The 25,304-nt window shown below is 37.2% G+C and overlaps 1 protein-coding gene across 6 annotated transcripts in view; it reads right to left on the minus strand.

Moving 5' to 3' along the window:
• GRB14 (growth factor receptor bound protein 14) overlaps positions 201-25,304 on the minus strand; it is a 125,955-nt gene continuing 100,851 nt past the window's right edge. For 2 of the 6 annotated variants that reach the window (XM_018063892.1, XM_018063912.1), the window contains 10 exons: positions 23,419-23,556; positions 18,293-18,403; positions 18,006-18,101; positions 15,032-15,130; positions 11,806-11,886; positions 4,978-5,094; positions 4,815-4,887; positions 4,596-4,683; positions 2,281-2,374; positions 347-981 (listed from right to left, as the gene is read on the minus strand). In XM_018063892.1, coding sequence (XP_017919381.1) covers positions 835-981; positions 2,281-2,374; positions 4,596-4,683; positions 4,815-4,887; positions 4,978-5,094; positions 11,806-11,886; positions 15,032-15,130; positions 18,006-18,101; positions 18,293-18,403; positions 23,419-23,556 — 1,044 coding nt within the window. In that variant the 3' untranslated portion in view covers positions 347-834. Of the gene's footprint in view, positions 982-2,280; positions 2,375-4,595; positions 4,684-4,814; positions 4,888-4,977; positions 5,095-10,763; positions 11,321-11,805; positions 11,887-15,031; positions 15,131-18,005; positions 18,102-18,292; positions 18,404-23,418; positions 23,557-25,304 lie in introns of those variants that run through there. The other 4 variants (XM_018063930.1, XM_018063899.1, XM_018063904.1 and 1 more) reach the window with 4 other exon arrangements.

The following is a 25,304-nucleotide window of genomic DNA, read 5'->3' on the forward strand; positions in this document are numbered from 1 at the left end:
CAAATGGGAAATATTAAGGTGAAAATGTTACACTGTCATAAATTTACATGCCATGAGAAAGCATGTGCAAATTGTCTAAGTCCCCTCTACATTTTGATCATATTTTTTTTTTACATTTTGATCATTTTCTTAAAAACAGGTAGACAGTCAATCCTTAAATAAATGAAAAAAAATGCAATAAATAATGTCACTGATAGGTACAATACCAGTGTAAATATTATGGTATAATTAATAATTAAATATGTAATAAATGTCATTCTGAAAAATCAATATATTTCAAAATAATTTTAAGCTGTTATTTCAAAATATGATTTGATCTTAAGGTTATAATAAACTCAGAAAATATACAATTCAAAATAGTTTTTAGTTTATTAACAGGTTTCAAGTAGCTTCTTTTAATTGATAACTCCAATTTTTATCATACTTCTTAAGTTATAAAAACAGTAGTATAATTGAAATTCAGTCCACAAATAATTCATTCTGAGCCTCAATTTTTTTTTCACATTTTGTGGTTGAGAATTCTAATGCTGCTATAGTAAATAAGGACAGAAAGATGTCTAAATTATGCATATTTGAAGAAAATATTATAATAATATAAAATCACACAAGAACACACCAAATCATTTTTTTCTGAGGTTTAATTTTAACTAATGAATTTTTAAATGATGAAGGTAATGTCAATCCAAATCTTGAATTATTTGTCACGTACAAACTATTTTTTGTAATTGCAGGTGAAATAGATTATTTTCACCATGGCAATGCCTTCACCCTTATTTATGGTCTTTTTCTTGAGTTCTTTTTCCTCAACAGTTTAACAAGTCACTTCTGGTTTGGCTAAAGTGCAATCCTAGCACAATAATGTTTCAGCTTGCAAGGAAGAACGCCCTTATTGAGTTGATAGAACTCCACCAACTGGATTAGATCCGTAAATCTTGTATGTCCATCATCTAGGGTGTGGAACATCTCACCATCATCTTCCACCTGAAACAGGAAAAACAATAAACCAGTAAGAAGGGAAAAAAACTACTCAGAAAGTCAATCATGTTCTATTGCACACTGCATCTTTAAATGCCAAAACTGACACATTTATAGTACTAAAGGACAGTGAAAAGAAGATTCTGGCACATCCACTTCTTTTTTGCAACTTTACTTTCATTTAAAGGAAATATCATCTGATCCCAAGGTAAGCAGTGTGGCTCTGCTTCCTGTATCTTCAATTCTCTTAACGTTCTGTAGTTAGAATAGCAGAACAAGTCTGCATCAATACAGTACACGGTGAGAAATCTGCACTATTTAGTGTAAGAGGAAACAAAAGATTTTCGTATGCCTACCCTCAGAACACAATTTCCATTCTAACTGCTGTCTACCTAAAGCCTCACTTTGTATATTTAAAAATGAATATCCACCAGAATTTGTATCAGTAAATTGATTCTGGAGCCGTCAGTCAAACAGTATGTTAATGGAATGACCGGTTGATTTGTTTTGTTTTGTTTTGCTTTTTCCCTTTGCATTGAGATCTTCGGGCATTAAGCAATTCATAATTTGCCAGGGATGTCACTCACATAATCAAATGTCAGGAAGAAACTTCATATGGTTTGGATAATTTCAAAAAGAGTTCATTTGAAAAAAGAAAACACTAGCAACTCAGCAATTTCATGTTAATACTTTCTTGAAAGTAAACTGGATCTCTGTTCCACACTATCTGGTTCTAATACACAGACTACATGCATACATACATGCACACATGCGCGTACACACACACATACGCAGCAGAAGCAATAACAACAACAGAATCTCAAAGCAAGCTGTGCCACCTGGAAGCAGAATGACAGTTTTAAAAGGTGTTCAGAATAGTTTAAATAATGATCTCCAGAGCTACAACACCTGCTTACTTATCCACAATGATGATTATAAACAAAACTACAAAAAAACATTTTTGGGACAAGAGAGGAGAATGTGCTTTAAAATAATGGTTTTTAAAGAACCACTAGTAGATTTCAGGAGAAAGAATTTTCAGTGGCCTTTTAATAATAGGTGGCATGGGGTCTATACAATATTACTAAATCATATTTCATGAGAAAAGGGAAATTTAATTTTTACAATTCCTGTATTCCTTATATTAATTCAGACTCATAAAACCATTTCTGCCATACTTAACTCTAGTCAAAGCACAAGCTCCCATATTATATTTAATAAAAGAACCAAAGAAAACTAAAGTCTCCAAAAGCTTATGCATTAAGATCATCTCTAATACACGAATAAGAAATCACAAATACTTACTGGTATAATTTGAAAGTGCTTTATTTTTTGTCCATGACTCATTGACAGTACAAAAGTTTTGGGGTTACTCTGACTATCCCGTACCAAGAAAACTCTAAAGAGAGAGAAGGAATTTCAATATTGTTCTATATTTATTCATGGATTTAATAGAAATATAGCCTATACCAAATCCAGGAAGTATATTTCTAAATGTAGCCAGAGTTTTCCTTTACTGTGTATTCAATGATGGGATTATCCAACATGGTAAACAATATGGTATGATATACTCTAATACTATAAAACTATCATTGGAATGAATTTAATTTTAATAGTATAAATACACAGTCATTTGTCAGATTTTTTGCTCACAGTAACCAATATAAAGCTATGCTGGCATCAACAATTATTGCCAAGTCCTTTTTCCATTGGGAAGTTGGGTAATCATATGCAACTCTTTGGTACAGAGAATGAATCATTAGCATATTGTTACTTCTGGGTCATGTAAGGTCTTGCAGAAAGAAAATTTTTAGAATTAAAAAATTTTAAACCCACACTTCTATACTGGATCCTTTTTTTTTTTTTAATTCTGGTTCCTACTATTACATACAACTGAAACTGAGAAGTGAATATATTCTAAAAAATCAATCCTGAAATCATTTATTAAATGTTTGAGCAAAATATTTTTAGTAAAAGAAACATCCAAACAACATTTACTTCAACCTTGAAAAAGGTAGCATAAAGTCTCTATAACAGGCTAGAAAAACAAGACATGTCCTAATGGCCTAAGAAAAATGTGGCCAGGCGTGGATTCTTATTAACTGGCAACTCAGTGCATCACCGTCTTTGTATTAATTGCTGGCAAACAGACTGTGGGAACAGTCCCCACTGGTGACTCCAATACTAATCTCACTGTGCCTGGGGAAAGAGACAGCCAAATGTGAGCCATCACAGACGTCTGACAAGATTAACCATTTCATCTGTGCTATGTGATTCTGACATTACATCTCTGGGAGATGGGACAAAAGGGAGTTTCCCTGGTCAGTCAAGCTCTAAGCCTCTCCCCATTCCGGATTCCTGAGTGGATCAACACTACCACCTAGTGGAGTGCCTGATAGCATCACATCTTTCCAAAAGGAATACCAAAAACAATTTTTTAAAATTAAAAAACGTAAAACATAACGATACTGTCATTCTTTATGCAGTTATGTCATTCAATTCCAAAAACTGGGCTCAGAAATAAGGAAAATTATAATCCTCCAAAATATTTTGATAATCCTTTGTGATTTATTTCTTTTATTGGTCTTATCAGATGGTAATTCTGCTGATTGTTCAGATTTAATCTAAAAAGATCTAGTTCCATGCAGAGTATATTGAAATGTTTTCTTATTTAGAGTCTACTGAAATGCTGACTTGCTATTAATAATCTTCTACATGAAAATGCATTTTTGTCCAAATGTCTGTATTAAATCACCTTGAAATCTTGCCATCATCTTAATCCAACCCTTGAAGATATAAGATCCCATTACCACTTGTTTAAATTGATGCTGGTTTTATTTCCCATCCAAACCTCAATACAACCTCCTTAATCTGTACTGCATTTAGGAATAAAATTCAGCTAATAATATATTATGGGAAGTATCTGTAACATTGAGTAATCTGAGAAGAATAAAATTCTTTAGACCATAGATCTTGCATAATAAATTTTCTGCTTCTCCTGTGTCTTCTATGGTATCCCACAAAAGATAACATGAGATAAGTCAAAAAGTACTATTTTCATAGGTTTATATTATTTGAAACTTAAAATTTAGAGGAAAGAACTGGGATGTACACAGAAAAACATGAAATAGTCTAAGTACATAAGAAACAGCTTTTTACTTTACTTTTACTTTTACTTTAACACACCCTCCATCAAACTTGAAAAAATGTGTAACGTGTAAGATGTGGTTCGTGGTTTTGTAGGATGTGGTTTTGTCATGACACAAACCATACTTTGCCATCGTACTAATCAATTCAAACCAAAATGCTGACACGCCAAAACGTGTTCAGTTTTTCCCCCATCAATTAATATCTGAGATGCACAGAATGGGAAAATATTAACTACCACTGTTTAAGACCAGAGAATCCTATTCAACTGTCTTCTTTATGGACAAAGACTACGCAGCCACTATGTAACAGGTATTATCTAGGTATTACTAGGATCCAGTGGCAACCATCCTTACAGCACAAAGTCACTTCTGTTTTATTGAGCTGAAATCAAAACTCTCTCTGTGTGTTGAATAAGTAATTACTGATTATAGGAGAAATCAAAAATCAGTGCTGTTCAAAATCTAACTTACCCATCCACTAGACCTTGCTGAATAATCAATCGCTGAGCTTCCTCTCTAGAAATTTTGTGGTGAAACCATGGTTGGGACCGGTGGATAGCTGAAGAAATAAAGTGGGGTAATACAAGATTTATTTGAAATGATCATAGTCTAATGACATGTGCTTTGACCCTGGCCCCTCAGTGACTGCATCTAAATGCAACCTCCCCACCCAGCTGGCCACAGACATACCCATGCTTGTGGCAGAGCTCTGTGAGGATGCAGTGGGGCTACCGTGACTGCCCAGGCGCAAACATCCTTTTTTCTGCATAAGGAAGTGGGGAACAAGTTTCAACTTTCAGGGTGAAACAAATTCAAATCATAAAATTTTGAAGAACAAGAAGCTAATCTGTACCCTCCAAGCTAGTCCTTCTTCAACTGCAACAGAAAGGGCTTCAGTGGGATTTTCTATAACTCTTGTTTTCTGGCCTGAGAAGTCCATTGCTACCAGGGAATTCTCTGATATACTTCTCTGGAAAAAAGCACATTTTTCTTTTTACCTTGAAAATACCTTCGAAGTTACCTTTCAGTTCTTTGCTGGCAATACATTTCCATTTTAGGATATGGTTCCAAAGGTAACTAGCAGGAAATTAAAAAGTTAACAATACATATTGAATAGGAAATGATGCTATAAAATAATTTAAGTGAGTTACACAGTTATTTGTTAAGGTCACTGAATTGAGCGAGATTAATTGCTTTCGAGGTAAGTATGTCTTTCTCCTAAAGCAACCCCGTATCTTTGTATTCATTTAAGCAGAAAAAAACCAACTTACAAAAAAAATAACCCTTCATATGGCTAAAAATATCCATTGCTTCCAAATTCATCTCTCTATTGTGCTTTGAAATTCATCAATGATTATTTAAATGTTAAATCTATCTACTTATAAAAACAGCTTTTATTAAGATTCAAGATACATTAAAGCTATAACAGATTGACTTACATTACTTCTTTAGAAAGAAACAGTACTCATATTTTATAATAAACCAACATGTATTTTAAAAGTTTATCACATCAACTTTCCTCTAACTTAGAAAATGAAATTTAATGAAATAATTCCGATAACTCCATAATATTAAAATTTCTATGTTTAGTCTGTGAATGTTTTTTCATCTTATAGGCATAAACATGGCAAAATAAGAGTTGCAAAACTTAGTCTGAATGATGAAAGAACCAATAGAAAAGGAAGACATCGTTAAATAAACAATTTTAAACAAGTAAGAAAGTCATCTTTGCCAATTATTTTTTTATTCATAGTCTCTGATTGTGAAAATAAAACACCCAAAACATGGACCTTATTTTATTTTTTCTTTGTTTAGGGCTCTAATTCATAACCATCTTTCTTAAAAATGTGTCATCTTAAATAATGTATCCTAAAAAAAAAAAGAAAAACACCACTTGTCAAACTCTCTGATTACAAGTGACACTCGGTTTACAGGAATTAAACCTCTCCAAAGACAAAATATCCAAAACCAGCATGTGCATGCATGCTAAGTCACTTCAGTTGTGTCCAACTCTTTGTGACCCTATAGGTCACAGTCTGTTGGATTATCGAAAAAGCGAGTGAGTTCCAGAAAATCATCTATTTCTGCTTTATTGACTATGCCAAAGCCTTTGACTGTGTGGATCACAACAAACTGTGGAAAATTCTGAAAGAGAAGGGAATACCAGACCACCTGACCTGTCTCTTGAGAAATCTTTATGCCAGTCAAGAAGCAACAGTTAGAACTGGACATGGAACAACAGACTGGTATATAATCAGGAAAGGAGTACATCAAGGCTGTATATTGTCACCTTGCTTATTTAATGTATATGCAGAGGACATCATGAGAAACGCTGGACTGGATGAAGCACAAGCTGGAATCAAGATTGCTGAGAGAAATATCAATAACCACAGATATGCAGATGATACCACCCTTATGGCAGAAAGCGAAGATGAACTAAAAAGCCTCTTGATGAAAGTGAAAGAAGAGAGTGAAAAAGTTGGCTTAAAGCTCAACATTCAGAAAACTAAGATCATGGCATCTGGTCCCATCACTTCATGGCAAACAGACAGGGAAACAATGGAAACAGTGACAGACTTTATTTTGGGGGCTCCAAAATCACTGCAGATGGTGACTGTAGACATGAAATTAAAAGATTTTTGCTCCTTGGAAGAAAAGTTATGATGAACCTCCTGCTGCTGCTGCTGCTAAGTTGCTTCAGTCATATCTGACTCTGTGCGACCCCAGAGACAGCAGCCCACCAGGCTCCTGTGTCCCTGGGATTCTTCAGGCAAGAACACTGGAGTGGGTCGCCATTTCCTTCTCCAAAGCATGAAAGTGAAAAGTGAAAGTGAAGTCGCTCAGGAGTGTCCGACTCTTAGCGACCCCATGGACTGCAGTCCACCAGGCTCCTTTGTCCCTGGGATTTTCCAGGCAAGAGTACTGGAGTGGGGTGCCATCGCCTTCTCCGATAGCATATTAAAAAGCAGAGACATTACTTTGCCAACAAAGGTCCATCTAGTCATAGCTTTAGTTTTTCCAGTAGCCATGTATGGATGTGAGAGTTGGACTATAAGAAAGCTGAGCAGTGAAGAATTGATGCTTTTGAACTGTGGTGGTGGAGGAGACCCTTGAGAGTCCCTTGGACTGCAAGGAGATCCAACTAGTCCTGCCTAAAGAAAATCAGTCTGAATATTCATTGGAAGGACTGATGCTGAAGCTGAAACTCCAATACTTCGGCTACCTGATGTGAATAACTGACTCTTTGGAAAAGACCCTGATGCTGGGAAAGACTGAAGGCAGGAGAAGGGGACAACAGAGGATGAGATGGTTGGATGGCATCACCGACTCCACTGACATGAGTTTGAGTAAGCTCCAGGAGTTGGTGATGGACAGGGAGGCCTGGCGTACTGCAGTCCATGGGTTGCAAAGAGTCGGATACGACTAAATGACTGAACTGAACTGAAGTGAGACCATGGTCCACCAGACTCCTCTGTCCATGGGATTCTCCTGGCAAGTATACTGGAGCGGGTTGCCATTTCCTCCCCCAGAGGATCTTCCCTACCCAGGGATCAAATCTATGTCTCTTAAATCTCCTGCATTGGCAGGTGAGTTCTTTACCATAGTGCCAACTAGGAAGCCCATAAACCAGCATGGGCAATGTTTAATAGGTTTTCCCCACTGGTCATTAATAGAAGAGCAACAGACAAAAAATGGGCTTCCCAGATGGAGCCAGTGCTAAAGAATCTGCCTGCCTACCCAGGAGACAAAACAGATGCTCAATTCTTGGGTCAGGAAGATCCCCCAAAGGAAATGGCAACCCGTTCTGGTATTCCTGCCTAGAAAATTCCATGGACAGAGAAGCCTGATGGGCCACAGTCCATGGGGTTGCAAAGAACCGAACACAACTGAGTGCACGCACACACACACACACACACACACACACACACACACACCACAAAAAATGTTTTCATGGTAAAGGATGAGCCAGCATACACCTGGAGACTCCTGGCTTAAGGCCATTTTGCCTCTCTCTCCACATGGTTTCTGCCATATCCTGCTTCGTCTAACAGACTCTAGTCAAACGTCTGCTTGAAACAAAACCTGGTTCATACAAAAATGGAAGGGGGGATCATTTATCTCTGCATTACACATCCCACTTTGTCAGCATTTATTATTTCCTCTCGAAACCTTGCTGTAGTGGTCCACAATCTTATTATAGTTCATCTTTATTTGTGGAGATCCAGCATGCAATCTTTCATTTGTTACAGGAGTTTTTGCAACTGACAGCTGCTCTTTCCAGACAGATGCTGTCTCTGTAATCTCTATTTGCTGTCACACCTTACTCTGCCCTTCTCACCCCATGATCTTCTGTGCTGGGTTGTGGACCAGTCGGATATACTTTCACTTTGTCGACATTAATGAAAAGCTTCTACCTGCCCAAGCCACAGAGTAACTAATCTCAATCGTAATGATAGCTTTATCCATATAACATCTCTGTCTTCACATGCCAAGATGGCCTCTGTAATCACAAGACTCTGATAACATAAAAATACTGTTAGGAAAGAAAAATAAACATAAGCAGTTGTTCTTAATTTGCTTCTCATTTTTTTCCCTATAGTATGACAGGCTGAAATGTAAAACAAGATCCCATGTTCCATAATTACTTGACCTTAAGTAGGGAGTCTACAATACAAATAAGTATTTTCATTTGCTACATTAACTATGCTAGGGGAACACACAGAAATAGAGCAAATGTTTTCTACTGAATGGCAGGTGGTAGATGAAAAATTAATAGTTTACCTTTGGTGGACAAAGCAATAGAAGTGAAGCAAAATGTGACTTGAACCAAAAGGTCATTTTCAGCTCAATTTCTTTCACATAGGAAAGCGACATTGTTAACATTCAGAATCAGTGTATTTCTCAACTATTTGTCCCTTTTTCTAGCTCTTCCACATGGTGGATAAACAGGCCAAGCCCAAAAAATAAAAGTCCATGATTTTAACAGCATGCCTCTCTTTAAGAAAGAAAGAGCTTGAGTACACCCTCCATTATCCAGATCAACCTTGAGATCAGATCCAAACCCTTTTGAGTGAGGCTGGGCCATGAAATGTTTTTCAGGCAGCTTAGCTAAGCAGCAACTAGCTAACTACTTAGTCACTGCCATTCCAGGGCTTCCCTGGGGGCTCAGATGGTAAAGAATCTGCCTGCAATGTAGGAGACTCTGGTTCAATTCCTGGGTCAGGAAGATCCCCTGGAGAAGGGAATGGCAACCTACTCCGGTATTCTTTCCTGGAGAATTCCATGGACAGAGAAGCCTGGCGGGTTACAGTCCATGGGGGTGCAAAGAGTCAGACACGACTGAGCAACTGACTTTCACATAAACATGCAGTGCAGGCCATAGTAAGAGGGCACAGAATTTCCTCAGATAGTGTCCTCCCATCAGTGTCATACAGAGCCACAGGACATCAGAGGTGCAATCATTTCTACAGATCACACACCACCCTGCCTTATTTTATACTGCAGGACAGCAGTGTCTCAACCAAAGTCACACTCTTGGTAAAAAGAGTGACAGGCCCTATCTAAGGTTCTTTTCTGTACCACGGGATGGGAGGTACAGGGAAGAAAATGCAATTTGGAATGTCTAGCTCAAGGTCAAATATGGGAAACAATACATAAGAACTTCAGTTGATTTGCTTCTCCCATCCCCTCATTCTGGCCAGGGTTTAACTAATAGATGTTCCTTTAAATGAATTCTTTTTTTTGTCCTAAAAAAAGACTAAATATCTGCTTCTTGAAATATCTGCTGATGATTCTCCCTTCAAAGCCTGATGGGGTAGCTACTGTGTGTTGTATATAGTTAAGATGTTCATTATGGTATGATAATTTTTTTCTCATTTCCCTTCTCAAAATGAATCCCTGGAGAAGAAGACAATATTGTCCCTTAAAACTATAACTAAAGTAGGCAAAGCTTTTCCTGCTGTTCCTTGAACATGCTGCCTTGATGAAAACCCACAGAGGCAGGTGAGGTCACTGGTTCTCTCATCTAGAAATTATTCTGGGATTCTGTATACATATCAAAGTAAACACAAATGCCTCCCCAATCTTCTAGGTTTCCTTCATGAAAATTAAGAAGAGTAGAGATGCCATTTTGTCTGATCATGTCAACTGCCATACAGGACTAGGTCCTTGTCCTCATCACAGAGATTTAAACCTCTTGTCCTTAAACTCCTGTTTATATCCATATTCAAGACTCAAGGAGTGTCTTTTCTTATACAAGGTGTTGAACAAATAAAGCTATATTAACTGAACTGTCATAGATTTACTGATCAACAGTAGAATCAGTTTCAATGGAAAGAAGCAAGAATAATACTATACTTGCATATTAATGACAATGATGAGACTGGAAAGGACTTGTTTTATGGCATTTTTTCCCTGTGATTAAGAGGATACTAAATAATAATTGCCTCCAAATCATGGCTGCTATTAACATGCTCATCGTAATAACTTTAGACTCTGAAAGAAATTTAGAAGGATTTAGAAAAGGATTAAGATAATAAAATTCATTATTCATATATACATGAATTAAAAGATTAGGGTAAGCTGACAAATTATAAAAATTCTCACCTTAAAGCTACTGCTTTTATAAAAATTCATTACATTCCTTACTTTCTTATTTTAGAGCTAAAAAGTAATAGATATAAAAAATGAGAAGTTACTCTTCCTTAACTTAAACACCATAACTACAGAATTGGAATTCTTTTTCCATATTAGTCTATCAGGATACATAATCGACATTATTTCATGCCTCATTCCTAGAACTGAGCGTTTTATCTGCTATGTTACCGTGTGCAAAAACGCACCTCCCTTGGTCACAGCCATGAAAAGCATGTTTTAACCTAAGTGTAAATGCAGCACGTTAGCTGATTTGTCATACAAGCTCGTACGTCCAAATTTCCAATATACTCAACAGTCAAGAGCACAAGCAAAAACAGCAGAACATAAACTTTAAGTTCAAAAATAAATTTCTTGTTAATGCACAGGAAATTAAAATTAGGTCCCAAAGACGGGGAAAGATGTATCTGTGTATAAATATCCAAATGCCATTTAGGATAAACTTGTGAAGCGGTGCTAGTCTTAATGTAATGCACAACCAATATTTTGGCTTGCATCTTTTGGGTTTCCTGGAGAGCGGTATGTTTTTCAAGGACCTGAAACTTTAAAAATATTATTGTTAGAAAGTCAGAATGTAAAAGAAGTCACAGGCTATGATAATCCCAGAATTAATATTTAAATAAATAAACCTATAATCAAATCAATAATTAAGAAATATCTGTACTCTCGAGGACAGTGTTCTATAAAATATCTTAAGATCTAATCCTCAATGTAAAGACACACAATGACTCTCATAATTCTTTCAAATATTTAACATTTTTCTTTAACATAAAACATTATTTTAAGTGACTACTTAATGTATGCCCCACTATTTGATTTTATCACATAGGCTGTACTCATATAAGATCCAAAAGCAAATAGTTTAATATAACATGGTAAGAAGCTGTCCAAAAGTTACTTTACTTGACCAAAACAAAACAACAAAAAAAGGAAATGTATTGTAATGTACATTTATAATGTAGCGTGATTGCAAATTAATGTAATGTAAATATAAAATTAAACGTAGGTTCAAAAACTTGGTCCTTACCATGGGAGATATACTCTGAGAACTGTAGCCACTTCTGCCTTGATACGGATGCATATAATTCTGGTACAGCTGCATGCCATACTGCAGAATAAATAAATAAAAGCACAGTCCCACCACTTTTACCACATGCATAACTTAAGAGAATAAATACTTTCATTCATTATACATCAATATAAAAAATGAAAACTACAAGCTTTCATCAAAACAAATAAGTAAAGCAACCAAAATTTTGAAAGATAAAATTTTACGTTCTAAATAGGACAGTTTAAAAGCGTGGTTTTTATTGAGACCCACCCTTAAGTTCTAGCTCACAATACAAGGATCTGGAATTGACATTCCTACTCATTATTCTTAGTGTCGATAGCACCATAACTATGTGGAGTGGTATATCACCTAGTGATAAGATAGCTCACTTGGGAAGTCTTCCTGAGTTTACGGTACAAAGACTCTAAGAATCTGACACACATCCTAAGCAGAACTGGGTAAAATTTACCATAACTCTTCAATGACTGATTGATGAATTACACTGTCTTTTGAAGATTCCTGGCACTGTACCATCCTTTGGTAACAACACTCTCAGGCCACTGTTTAATTTTTGACTTTAAATTCTGGGAATCAAAATGGTGGGGCATCAGGCTGATTTCAGACAAAGGGTCATGGCATACAATGTAAAGAGCAGTAGATAACTACACAATCTTTACTTTCAAGAGGCAGCATCATAAGACCCAGACTGCCAGGCTACGATAAGAAAGTGGGTCTGGATTATAACTGGATTATTAGTTTGAGAAACACTAAGAATGCCAACTGCCATGGCCAAACATCTTGCAGGAGCCCTCATCTGAAACTGGAAGACAACCCCTTAGATTTAAGTTATTCCCTTAAAAAAAAAAAAAAAGAAAGAAAGGAAGGAAGGAAGAAACCAATGGAACAGATAGGTTTATCCTTTTTTTCTGCTACCCTCTATAATTCTCTCCATTTCATGGAGCCATTATGAACTTAAAAGTAGGTCCTATGTAAAAGACTTTGAAACGACCATGGAAACCAGTATTACCCTTAGGATGAATTTCATTTAAACATTCCAACGGAGCTATTTCTCTATTAAAAACTATTTTCTTGAAAGCAATTCCAGCAATGTGGATATATTTGGTAATTAGGCAGAAAATCAGAGGGGGGCAAGGGAAGTCACTGTTTTCAAGATTTTGCTTTTAATATGAATACAAACCCAGAGTCATTTAAAATTCTCTGTGTTGACTTCTTTACCCAATTATTTCCCAACTTCTAAAAGTTTTTTTTTTAATTTAAGGTTTGATTGACATTAATAGGATCTAATGAAATGTATTTTAAATCAACTCTAAGCATACCATGACTTTAAAAAGAAGACAAAGGAGCTTAATTTCTAGTCAAGTTCATTTTGAAGAATATATAATAGACTCCAACCAACACTTTCACAAGTACGTGCTGCCTGGACACCTTTTATTCACCTGCAGTGAAAAGTCTGCCATCTACTAATAAGATTGTTTTATTCAAAGACGTTCTGTCCCCAGTGCCCCTGGCTTTAGGAAGTTGCTTCTGTGCTGCTGAAAGTCTTTAGCAGGCAGTTAACTCTGGTCAAGGGGTAGGGCATGGATCACCTTAATATTTCCCTGTCCTATGGAGGGGCACATAAGGCACCAAAATATGTCAAAGGGTTCTAACTGAAGGAAAGGGGGAGAGACACCATGTGCCTGGGACACTCTGCATGAACAAATCTCCCCTTTTCTAAGTCTCTGATTTTCTTCTGATTCTACATGGAAATGGAATTTTTTCAAAGAGAATGGGAATATTTCTGTTTGTTGCTACATGAAGAGTTTACATTATACATTATACATTTACATTATACATATGATAAAGAAAGGAAAATAAAGCAAGAGGCCAAAATTCTTGGGGGAGACTATATCTAATAAACAGCATATAATGGAAACAAAAAGGGTACTTCTGGTTGAGCCAATATAACATAGACTAGTCTTCCCTTGCTCCTTGCTGATAAACTGTGGAAATAACACAGTAGACAACCAAAGGAGGTGATCAAAAGCTACCTCTAACCCTAGGTGAGCCCAGCTGCACCAGCCATGGGGATCAAATCAGTATCTCACTGACAACAAGCTGCCAGTCCCCTATTAGACAGTCTCAAATGTGTTTGTGCTGGCAGGCCCAGGCTTCCTGTAACTGATTATTTTAAAATGTAAAACAGATCATATCACTTTCCTGTTTGATTCCATGGTGGTTTCTCATTGGTTCCATGCTAAAGGACTTTACTGATGCTGGCCTGTATTTTCAGCCTCATCTGGAAAAGCTTTGCCATAATTGAAACAAACAGGGAACATGGATGTGGTAGCAGAATAAAGGGCCATATATGTCCACATTCTAGAACCTGTGAATATAATACATCAGGCTAACTGTGTGTGTGTTAAGTCGCTCAGTCGTGTCCGACTCTTTGCGACCCCATGGACTGTAGCCCACCAGGCTCCTCTGTCCATGGAATTCTCCAAGCAAGGATACTCGAGTAGGTTCCTAGGCTAGCTGGCAAAGGGGAAATAAGGTTGCAGATACGATTAAGGGTGTTGATCAGCTGAGTTTGAAAGGACGTGATTGTCTTTGATGATCCTGCTAGATCCAGTGTAATCACAAGGGTCCTTATCCAGAGCCAGAAGAGAGAAACAGAAAAAAGGGAGCATGGAAAGAACTCAGCAGGATATTTCTGCCTTTAAGGATGGAGGAAGGTGTCCTGAGCAGTCTCTAAAGGCTGGAAAGGGCAAGAAAACAGATCCTCCCTTAAAGCCTCCAAAAGAGAATGGAGCCCTGTCGACACCTTTTTAGGCCAGTAGACCCATTTCAGATGTCTGAATGACAGAGGTGAAGGACAATAATTTAGTGTTTTAAACCACTATGCTGGTAGTAATGTGTTACAGCAGCTATAGAAAACTGATACAAGACAGCCACTTTAAACTGGGCATCTGGGACTTGAAAGAGACTGAGAAGAGTTAAACAATAAGAAGGCACAATCTTCCAGAAACTGAGCGTTCTGGATATAAAAAGAACAAAGCTTTCAGTATATCATTTCTCAGAAATACATCTGTTTTTAGACTAACAATCTGTATTATAACCTATGGCATCTTATATTCACTATGGACCAAGCAACTTGCCATTGCCTAAAATTGATGGGATTAAAAAGTCATTAGCATCAAACCTTGCAAAGGGATTGCCAGCGGCTAGAAAGAACCTCAAAGACCATGGCAGAGCATTCATATGCCTCCCCAAAGCTCTTGAAGGCACAGAGCTGGATTATCTGTGGAAAATATAAGTATCCATGACTCTGAGATGAAAATGATTCAGAAAAGTCAGATTTAGAATATGAAGAAGTTTCATGAGTACCTTAAATAATTTATTTCATATATATATGTGTGTGTGTATGTGTGTGTGTGTACATACACAAAATTGATAACTGACTATAGGCCTAAATAAATCTAAATACACAAATGAAAATAAAAATTATAAGTGATGTAAAACCTCACATCATAATTTTATTGGCACAATTCTTATCTTTCTAGTTACATAAAAATAATGGAGCATCCTAATAAAATCAATGGCATGTTAGAGTTGCTGAAGGACTTTTAAAGGAAGTGGGTTTACCACCTGCTTCTGTGTTGGGTATCTGAATCTGAGCCCATGAGAAGGGAGAAAGTCTTGCTAAACAAGGTTGGAAGGTATCTCCTCAATCAGCCTAGCTAGACTTCAGAGTTCTGATGGAAGGGGAGAGAAAATCAGAGACCTTAGGATATTTTCTCTACCATAACTGTGATAGAATAAAGTCTTCCAAATAGTGCCAGCTTCTTTATCTGTGAAAGGAGGGCCTGGATGAAGTCAGTGGTTCTTAATCAGGCAGACACTTGGAACTCAATCAAACTCAGGATCCCCGAGGATGCAGCTGGGCATACGGAACCTCAGAAAGCACCTTCTGTGATTCCAATGCGTGTCTCTGGTTACCAAGTTACTACTGCCTTGACTGGCTGGTTTCCAAGACACCTAAAGTACTTCTCTCTTTTTCATTTTGTTTGTTTGTTTTACTTTTTATGACAATGAGAGCAACATAGAAGTGAGTAGTGACTACTTATCATGAGGGTTTCAAAGAATTAATAATTATAAGATTTGCTGAAATAAAAATCATGACAGCCATTTTGACAATAGACTGTTTGAGAAACAAACAAATTTTTAATAAAAAGGTAACCATAGTAACTTTCTGCCATAACACAAAAGGAAGAAAATTTCACAGTTAATCCAAAAGCTTTAAATTACTTTTAAACACTTGCTTCCTACCACTTCACACCCACTAGGATGACTATTTTAAAAAATAAAAAATAAAAATAATATGTGTTCATAAGGTATGGAGAAGTTGGAATTCTTATAAATTCCTGGTGGGAATATAAAGTGGTTTAGCCTTTGAGGAAAACATTTTGGCAATTAATCAAAAAGTTAAACATAGAATGACCATATGTCCAGCAAATCCATTTTTAGGTATATACATATATATATATATATAAAAACTGTTACTCAAATAAATATGTGTATAGACATGTTCAAAACAGCACTATTCACAACAGTAAAAGGTAGAAATAATCCAAATACCCACAAATGGATAAATGGATAAACAAATTGTTTATTTAACATATATGTGTATGTTAAACAATACACATACAATGGAATATTACTCAGCCATAAAAATAACAAAGTACAGATACAAGCTGCTACAACATGAATGAAACACAAATTATGCTAAGTGAAGAAGCCAGATCCAAAATGTCACATATTGTATGATTTTCTTTGTATGGTGGTTTAGTTGCTAAGTCATGTCCAATTCTTTGTGACTCCATGGACTGTAGCCTCCCAGGCTCCTCTGTACATGAGATTCTTCAGGCAAGAATATTGGAGTGGGTTGCCATTTCCTTCTCCAAGGATCTTCCCGACCCAGGGATCAAACCCAGGTCTCCTGCACTGTAGGCAGATTCTATGCTGACTGAGCTACCGGGGATGCCCAAAAACATGCGCCACCCAACGCAGGGCCTGAACCCAAGACCCTGAGATTAAGAGTCACATGCTCTACTGACTGAGATAGCCGGGCACTTTTATTTGTATGAAATGCCCAAATTGGTAAATCCATAGAGGCAAAACATGGTTGCCAGAGGCTGGGAGTAACTGCTTACTGGGCAGAGTTTCCTTCTGACTGAAGAAAATGTTTGGGAACTAGACAGAGGTGGCAGTTGCACAATATTTTGAATGTACTCAATGCCCCTAATTTGTTCATATTAAAAAGAGTTAATTTGGTTAATTTTATGTTACATGTATTTTACCTCAATTAAAAAAAAAAAGGAAAAGGACAGAACATAAGACTTTGCTCCAAGCCTGGTATGACAGCCACTAACTCTGATCCTGATTATTCTGCCCTTCTTAAAATGAAATGGGTGATGTTTTATGATTATAAATTTAAAGTTGTGCTACATTTACTAGCATACAAGTTTTGAAAATACATGTGCTTTCTATACATCCAGGAAGGTATCAGCTGTGTCTCTCTTCCCTACCTACTTGCAGAACATTCTTGCTCCTTGTCAAAATGTTTGCCAATAAATTTTGCTTATGGAAGCTAGAATTCTTACTTAGCACAAAGGCGAATATTTGAATATACAGCTATAGTAAAATTTGTAAAATAATTTGCATTAAACTAAAAAGCAATTCACATAATACTTAAATAAAATATAAAACAACTACATTAAACATATCCAGGTGGGCACATTTTAAAATACATTTTACTTCGAATTGATGACAATGTTTTTAAAATGCAGACTAAGTAACAGACAGGAGACATTTCAGTCAGTTTTACTGGCTATATATGTAACAGTCTTACCAAAAAACAAAAATCAGAACATTTCTAAATATGGAAGACTCCACACACACAAGATAAATGCATTAGGTTATTCCACTCTACTCTGGAAATGTTTATCTTTTAGATAAAAAATAAAATACATAAATATGGTGGTGGTTATTTTTCTTTTTCCTCACAAAAACACACGAATTCAGAGTGAGTCTTCTGAGTTTTGAAAAACAGCCATTTTCAAACTTTGATGGCACTCCCAGCATTTAATAGAAATTCACGCCTGCAGCAAGATTACCTTAAGCAATCTAATGGCGGTCACCCAGCACGTCCTACTCTGCTCTTCTTCTGCACAGAGCATTTTCAGGTCTCGGGGCCCTCCCGCTTTGTTAGGCTAGAAGGCCACAGCACATTGTTTATCGTTAATGCATATCTTGAAGGTAACACCTGTTGAAATAAAAGCCACTAAAATTCTCCTATATATAAGAGAAAGCTGTCTCTTTTTAAAAGCAATTAAAAGAAACTCAAGCTTACCTAAAAGGCTGAGGCTTGCTTTACTCATCTAGCAAAATATTAAGCCTGTACCTTAAAGCAGAATCCATAGTTAGTCGGTGCTCCGTGTTTTTTTTTGCCTGCCAGTGACACATAAATATCACTATTGCCAAATTCGCTGAAAAACTGCAAATGCCGTGGTTCCTTAAAAAAAAAATACATGTGTGTGTTGAAATGGGTACATATATTTTACACTACCTTTTATATTTCTATTATATTATATAATTTATACCTTGGTAAACATTATCTCAAATAATGTCATAGAAACAAAAGGAGAGGAAAACTAAGTCACCATATCCTCAGATAACCAGGAGCTGGATATGAGATTATTTAATTTAAGAAGAGGCGACCTGTTAACAGTTTAACTTCCAATATACCAAAAAATATATCCCCATATTTAAAATGACTCACTTTAACCACCACTTCAAGGAATCTGAGGGAAAGAAGAAAGAGAGCAAAGAACGGCTTTTGAAAATGTTTTCTTTATCTGGGTTTCAAATAATGGCAGTTCCTCAAAGGGAAGAAGGGCGGTTTAAGCTTCTGCAGCAGAAAAGCAGAAAGAAGCAGCAGATGATCCCTGCTTCACTGAGAAATGATCACTCCTCATGTTTACGCACTGCCCCACACACCACAGCAAGCAATGAAACAGGCAGCAAGACTACCTTCTTTTGCAAGGGAACCTGTACAGATACATGCAGGGAAATTACCTGGCCATGGAATGTGTATGATTTTCAAGGCAAAACGGAATCATGAAGGGCTATTTTTTCTCTGGGAAAGCCATGAGATTTAGAGTTGGTCATGGGAAATCTGGGTCATACTCTTCTGTGATAGGTTAATAACTTGGAGAAATGCTTAATTCTGGGGTTGAATATATAATCAAAACTGAGCAAAATGCATTTGTTCTTTAAAATCTTGCTGCTAGCAGTCTCAGACCAGCAGTATCAGCAGCACCTGGGAGTTTATTAAAAATGGAAAATCTCAGGGCCCACCCCACATCTGCTGATTCAAAACCAAAATCTACAGTTTAACAAGAACCCAAGTGATTGTATGCACTGAAATTTGAGAAGCAGTAGTACTCTTAAAACAAAAAGACAAAGCAGAACATTCAGCAATTTGAGCAAACCATTCAAATCCAAATCCAAAAAAATTCAGTCATTGGACGTAGGCTGGCTATCCCATCAAGAGTTTCTATTGTATGCAACTGTTTCTCTGTATCACTGTCCTTTAGGCACTTTAACCCAATGAATGAATACAGTTCCTAACTCCATGGAAGAATGAAGCAGAAAAGAAAATTGTTAGAGACCCAGTCTAGGGCCTTGGGAGAAGGGAGAAGGAGGAGGAGGAAGAAAGGTACTGTCACTGGCATGGCCTTTAACACTTTATTCCTCGATAGAAACTTTGCTCATATAAATGTCTGATTTCTATGACTATGCAATAAAACCATTCCTGCCCACTGATACTGTAGAAGTCAGTGTAGCTGAGTCCTTTGGATGTGAGAAAAAGGCAACTCAAGAAATACTGGAAGGCCATAAGAGGCATGATCAGCTTCTTCTCCTGAGTTTTGTTCCACTAGTTTGGATGGCATCACCAACTCACTGGACATGAGTCTGAGTAAACTCCAGGAGTTGGTGATGGACAGGGAGGCCTGGCGTGCTGCAGTCCATGGGGTCGCAAAGAGTTGGACATGACTGAGCGACTGAACTGAACTGAAGTGCAGACATATCAAGGCTTACACCACTGTAAGACTGCAGGCTGAGCAGGCATGGTTAGCAAAGCTATGCATGTACACGTGTACATAAGGGGGGAGGTGGACAGCAGGGTACTTAGATATTTCTCTTTAAATTAAGTCACAGCTATACCTCCAAAGCTTGCAAAAGCATTTATCTAACTCCCGTGCAGCCTACATCTTCCAAAAGTAAAATAAATAAGACCATTCTCATAGAAAAAGGGAAGGAAATGGTCACTTTGCCAGGCAGGTATGCCATATTAGACTTTAGACAACCTACATGATTTGTATCAAGGTCGTAATCCTTGGGGTTATCTAATATATGGAATTCCTTTTTTGAGGGAGAAGGTAAAATTATTTTCATGTATAAACTACAGAACACATGTTCATTAAGCACAGGCTAGAGAGAAGACTGGGCTTCCCTGGTGGTTCAGAGGTAAAGAATCTGCTGCAATGCCGGAGATACAGGTTCAATTCCTGGGTTGGGAAGATCCCCTGGAGGAGGAAATGGCAACCCACTTCAGTATTCTTGCCTGGGAAATCCCATAGTCAGAGGAGCCTGGTGGGCTACAGTCCATGGGGTCTCAAAGAGTTGGACATGTGTGCTGTGTGCTAAGTTACTTCAGTTGTGTCCAACTCTTTGAGACCCCATGGACTACAGCACCCCCCCCCAACCCCCAGGCTCCTCTGTCCATTCTCCAGGCAAGAATACTGGAGTGGGTTGCCATTTCCTTCTTCAAGAGTTGGACACGACTTAGCTAATAAACAATAGAAAGAAGGCTGTTATGTATGATGCCCAGCAAAGTCAGACACCATGCTGAGGAGAGCTAAAGTATGAGCTGAGAATAGAGGTTTGATACTTGTAATGCCACCCAGCCAAGGGGGAACCATGGCAAGGATAAGAGCATGGCTCCAACAGGTAGAATAAGAGCTGTCTTATTATGTAATAGGTAGGAAAAGGAAGGAGCTGGGGGAAAGAAAAAGATAATGGGCAGTGGATCTTCATGAGAAACAAATTAAAGAATTTAGGAACTGAGGAAACACTATCATATCTTCCAGTGAAGAATCACTGGAAAGACAGTGAAGGAAAGAAACATCTAGATTCTGAATTTAGAATCTACTTTTCTCCCATGTTAAAAGTAAAAAGATGGTCCAATACACATTTGTTTAAAACTAACTTCATATATTACTTCATACATTAGGAACACTGGGAAAAGAGAAAGTTCATTACAAAGGTTAAGGAAAAATCTAAAATCTTAATTACAAAAATGGGTAATTATTCATCTTAACATTATCTACAATATAAAAATTTGAGAACTAGGCTTAAATCTTCAAGAAAAGGTAAATGCATCTGTAAGCCCTGGTGGCTTAGAATACTAGTAGTCAAACTATACATACTTACAAGTAAACATAAAAGATTTCTGTGAAGGAATGGGCTACTAAATGGAGCTCTATTCCATGAAATATTCTACCACTTAAACCTTAAAGAAACACACATACACACACAAACACCTGAAAGTCTTCGTGCACCAGCGTGTAAATAGCAACAAAGGAAGACTGTGTATCCGAGAAGTGAGGAAGCCACGCGAGAAAAGTTGGGGAAAATATGGTCTCATTACTTCTTTGCAATTCCGTAACTCCTGTTAGGACCACTGCCCAAATAGCTAGTCTCCATCATTAGCTGTGTTCTGGGCATTTCCATTTGATGCTTCATCATCAATGCAATATATCTTGAACTAAGATCATTATCTTTCTTCTAAGATGGTGACCTTGAAACAAATCTCCTATTCCTGTTTATTTCATCATTTTCTATTTATTTTCCTTTTATGTCCTTCTCTAAGAACATTAAGTGCTTCCTCTTCTTTCATATCAACTGTCAACAAAGCCTGGCCATTTGCCATTTAATCTTACATCCGCCCCTTTCTTCTCTCTCCACTGCTCATCCTAGGTTAGATCCTTGATTAATGAAATGATCATCTAATTAGCACTAATCAGCATCTATGCCTCAACTCAATCATTCTTTCTCCCTTCCCTGCTCACTACCCCCCATCTCCCCTGCTCCCTTCCCCTCTTCATTTTTCTGTCTCTAGTTGACTTTTTAAGCTTCCTATGGCCATACTAATCTTCTTACAACCTGATCATTTCACTCTCCACCCACAATTAAAAGATCTGTCCATGTCCTAACCTGAAGAAACTGCGAATGTGACCTCCTTTTTTTTGCAAAGGGGTCTTTGCAGATGTAATTAAGTTAAGGATCTAAAGATGAGATCTTCCTAGATTATCTGGGTGGGCTCTAAATCCACAGCAAGTGTCCTTATCAGAGACACACAGAGAAAGGCGAAGACTGTGTGAAGAGAGAGGCAGAGACTGGAGGCAGCCACAAACAAAGGGACACCTAGAGCCACGACTGGCCAAGACAGAAAACAGTACTACAAGGTAAAGTATCAAATATTGAAAATGAGAAATAAATAATGAATATCTTCAGCATATAAGAAAAACAAGAATTTGCAGACTGAATGTATATGTTGAGAATCAAGCCAGGTTTAGCAGAATATATTTGAACATACCAAGAAATATGCCAGGAGTGACTAAATACCAAAGATGATAATAAAATTTGAATAAGAGCCAGAGAAAAATGACAGATTACCCATAAAAAAGCAACAATGTTGTCAGTGACAAAACAGATGCATGAACATAGAGTCCCATGACAACTCTCAAAAGTAGTTTTACTTACAAGGAATCTATGCATCGCATAAAATATCAAGACACAAAATGCAGGCATATGGCATAGTCGGCAACAACTAGACTACATAGAAACAGACTACCTAGTGCTAGTACTAAGGGAATTATATGCATATGTGATTCTGTGTGTGTGTGGGAACATCAGCACAGCTATGTCTATGTAACTGTATACATAGATAGGTATACATACACAAACACACAAACACATACATCCATCTGATATAACAGTAACTTCCTCTAGGAATTTACAGTCTATGTGAGGAGGCAAAACTGACACACACAAAGGAATTAGTAAGCAGTTACAGACTCAGCTAAGTGTTATTAACTGCTCAACATCAACAGGTCAGTAATATGAACCTGGGTAAAAAGAAAAGATGTGAACTCTGATGGGCTTTAAAACCCCAGCCTTGATAAGAAAAACGGGGGTAGATTCAGAGTGGGGGAAAAATGGGCAAGGAATGTAATACTGAAACAAGAGCATCCCAATTCCATCAAAGGACGTATATTGAATCTAGTGGAAAATACAGCTGAATAATTAGTTTTTAAACAGGTTATGGCAAATGTTTGGAATCTTTAAAAAAAAACAAAAACACCATACCATGCAATAAAATAATAAATAAAACATAGTAAAGTCCATTTTAACTTACAACTTCCATATAATTCATAATATATCATTGATATTACAATTTACCTTTGATGTCCCTTTAGTAGAAAAATATAAACCGGATCTTCTTAAAAGGAAATAAATCTTTTTCCAGGACTTCTTTCCCTGTTCTTTTGCATGTAAGAAGCCATGGATTTCAGGATATGTGCTTGAACTTAGAAACATCTGGAAGAAAAATTAGACACTCTCATACAGTTTCTGAATCAATGATACTGTAGCTTCATACTTCAAATAGAAATGTGCACCTTCAAACAGCACAGATATCACTTATACACCACTATGGACATCAGGATATATATACACAGAAAATAAATCAGTCTTCTGAAACCCTGAGGCAAGTTCCAAATGGAAATATGCTCACAAAATATATATTCTAAGTGATCAGTACTTAGTCAAACACCAAAATTATAAGCTATTTCAATGTCCATTTGAAAAGTTCAACTTCATCTTGATACTTTTCATCTATTTCTTTAATAAAAGGTGAAAGATTTATAAGATCTGGACAGAAACCAGAGTATCTTTTCATCCCTTTTGGTGATTTCCCTTGAGATTATAGATTGACCTATCAACTTCAACTTCATTACAGTCTAAGTAAGACCACGATCCAGACTTCCATTATTCAGTGAATAAGAAATTGAGCCAAATTCATCTCCTCAATGAAGGTAAAGCAAATAATCTCTTCTTCGTTCTCTATGGTTCTCAGTTGTGGGTGGGTATGGCAGGTTGTGTTTTCCTAAGAGAATTGCAACAGTAGCTCTTCTGCAAATGTTACCCTGCCACTGACCCAAGAAATGAAGTTTCCCCACCCCCTTGAATCTGGGCAAGACTTGTGACTGCTCTGACCAAAAGGATGTGGTGGGAGGGGCACACTGCTGATTCTAATCCTCTGTCCCTTAACTAGCCTGATAGCTTTCACTCATTAACTCTTGGAAGGTAGCTGTCATGTAAGAAACTGGACTACCCTGAGATGGCTGTACAGTGAGAAGCACAATGCAACTGGAAAAGCCCTGGAGGATGAGACACCGTGTAGCGTGGGGGAGAGGTGAGAGAGAGGGGGAGAGGTGCGAGAGAGGGGGAGAGGTGCCAAGCAGCACCAGGCACGCACAGTGGAAAGCCATTTTAGAAGTGGATCCATAACTCCTTTGGGAGTCAATCTGCCTCAGAAAACCATCCAGCTAAGCCCTTTCCAAATCCTGACCTTCAAAACTGTTGACAAAATGTGAGCAGGTACTTAAGCCATTAAGGTTTGGACTAGTTTACTACCCAGTGAAAAGTAACTGAGACAGAGGGCATGTGTCAGTCAGGAAATGGAGAATGAAAAGGACGAGCTCTAAGTAGCTGTGCTCAGCATCCTTAGTTAAGACAGTGGAAATGCATTACTGTCTCATTAAAACAAGAAAATAGAAACCTCTATGAATAAACTAATGCAAAATAGGAAAACTGAAACTAAGAGAAAGCATTATCTAAAACAATGTGACATATTTTTAAAAGGCTATTCAGGGAAATACCAAGAGTAGATAATGTTTTTTAAGTAAATTAAAAAAAAAAAACTTTTAATTTAATGAGCCACAGATATTAATTAATTGACATGCAAAACAGGGAAGTAGGTTTTTTAGTTCGAGTGCTTTCCAAGTTATTAAACCAAACCAATTAAATTTTAAAAAGGGAGTCACAGAGGTCACGCTAGAAAAAGAAGGAACGTTTTAAAAAGTGGAAACATTGCCTCAGTGGAGAGAAGAGGTCAGGGGCACATACAGGACTATCTGATTCCAAAGTTATGATTTTTCTTGTTTTTATAATCTAACATTAAAGCAGTATAACTAAATTATAGGAGAATATGGGAAAGGAGGCAGAAGAACTCCAATCCACCACTCTCTCATAATCCAAATGCAAAGTATTAAGAGGCCTGAGAG

This window comes from Capra hircus, chromosome 2, assembly GCF_001704415.2.
Source record: "Capra hircus breed San Clemente chromosome 2, ASM170441v1, whole genome shotgun sequence".
Lineage (NCBI taxonomy): Eukaryota > Metazoa > Chordata > Mammalia > Artiodactyla > Bovidae > Capra > Capra hircus.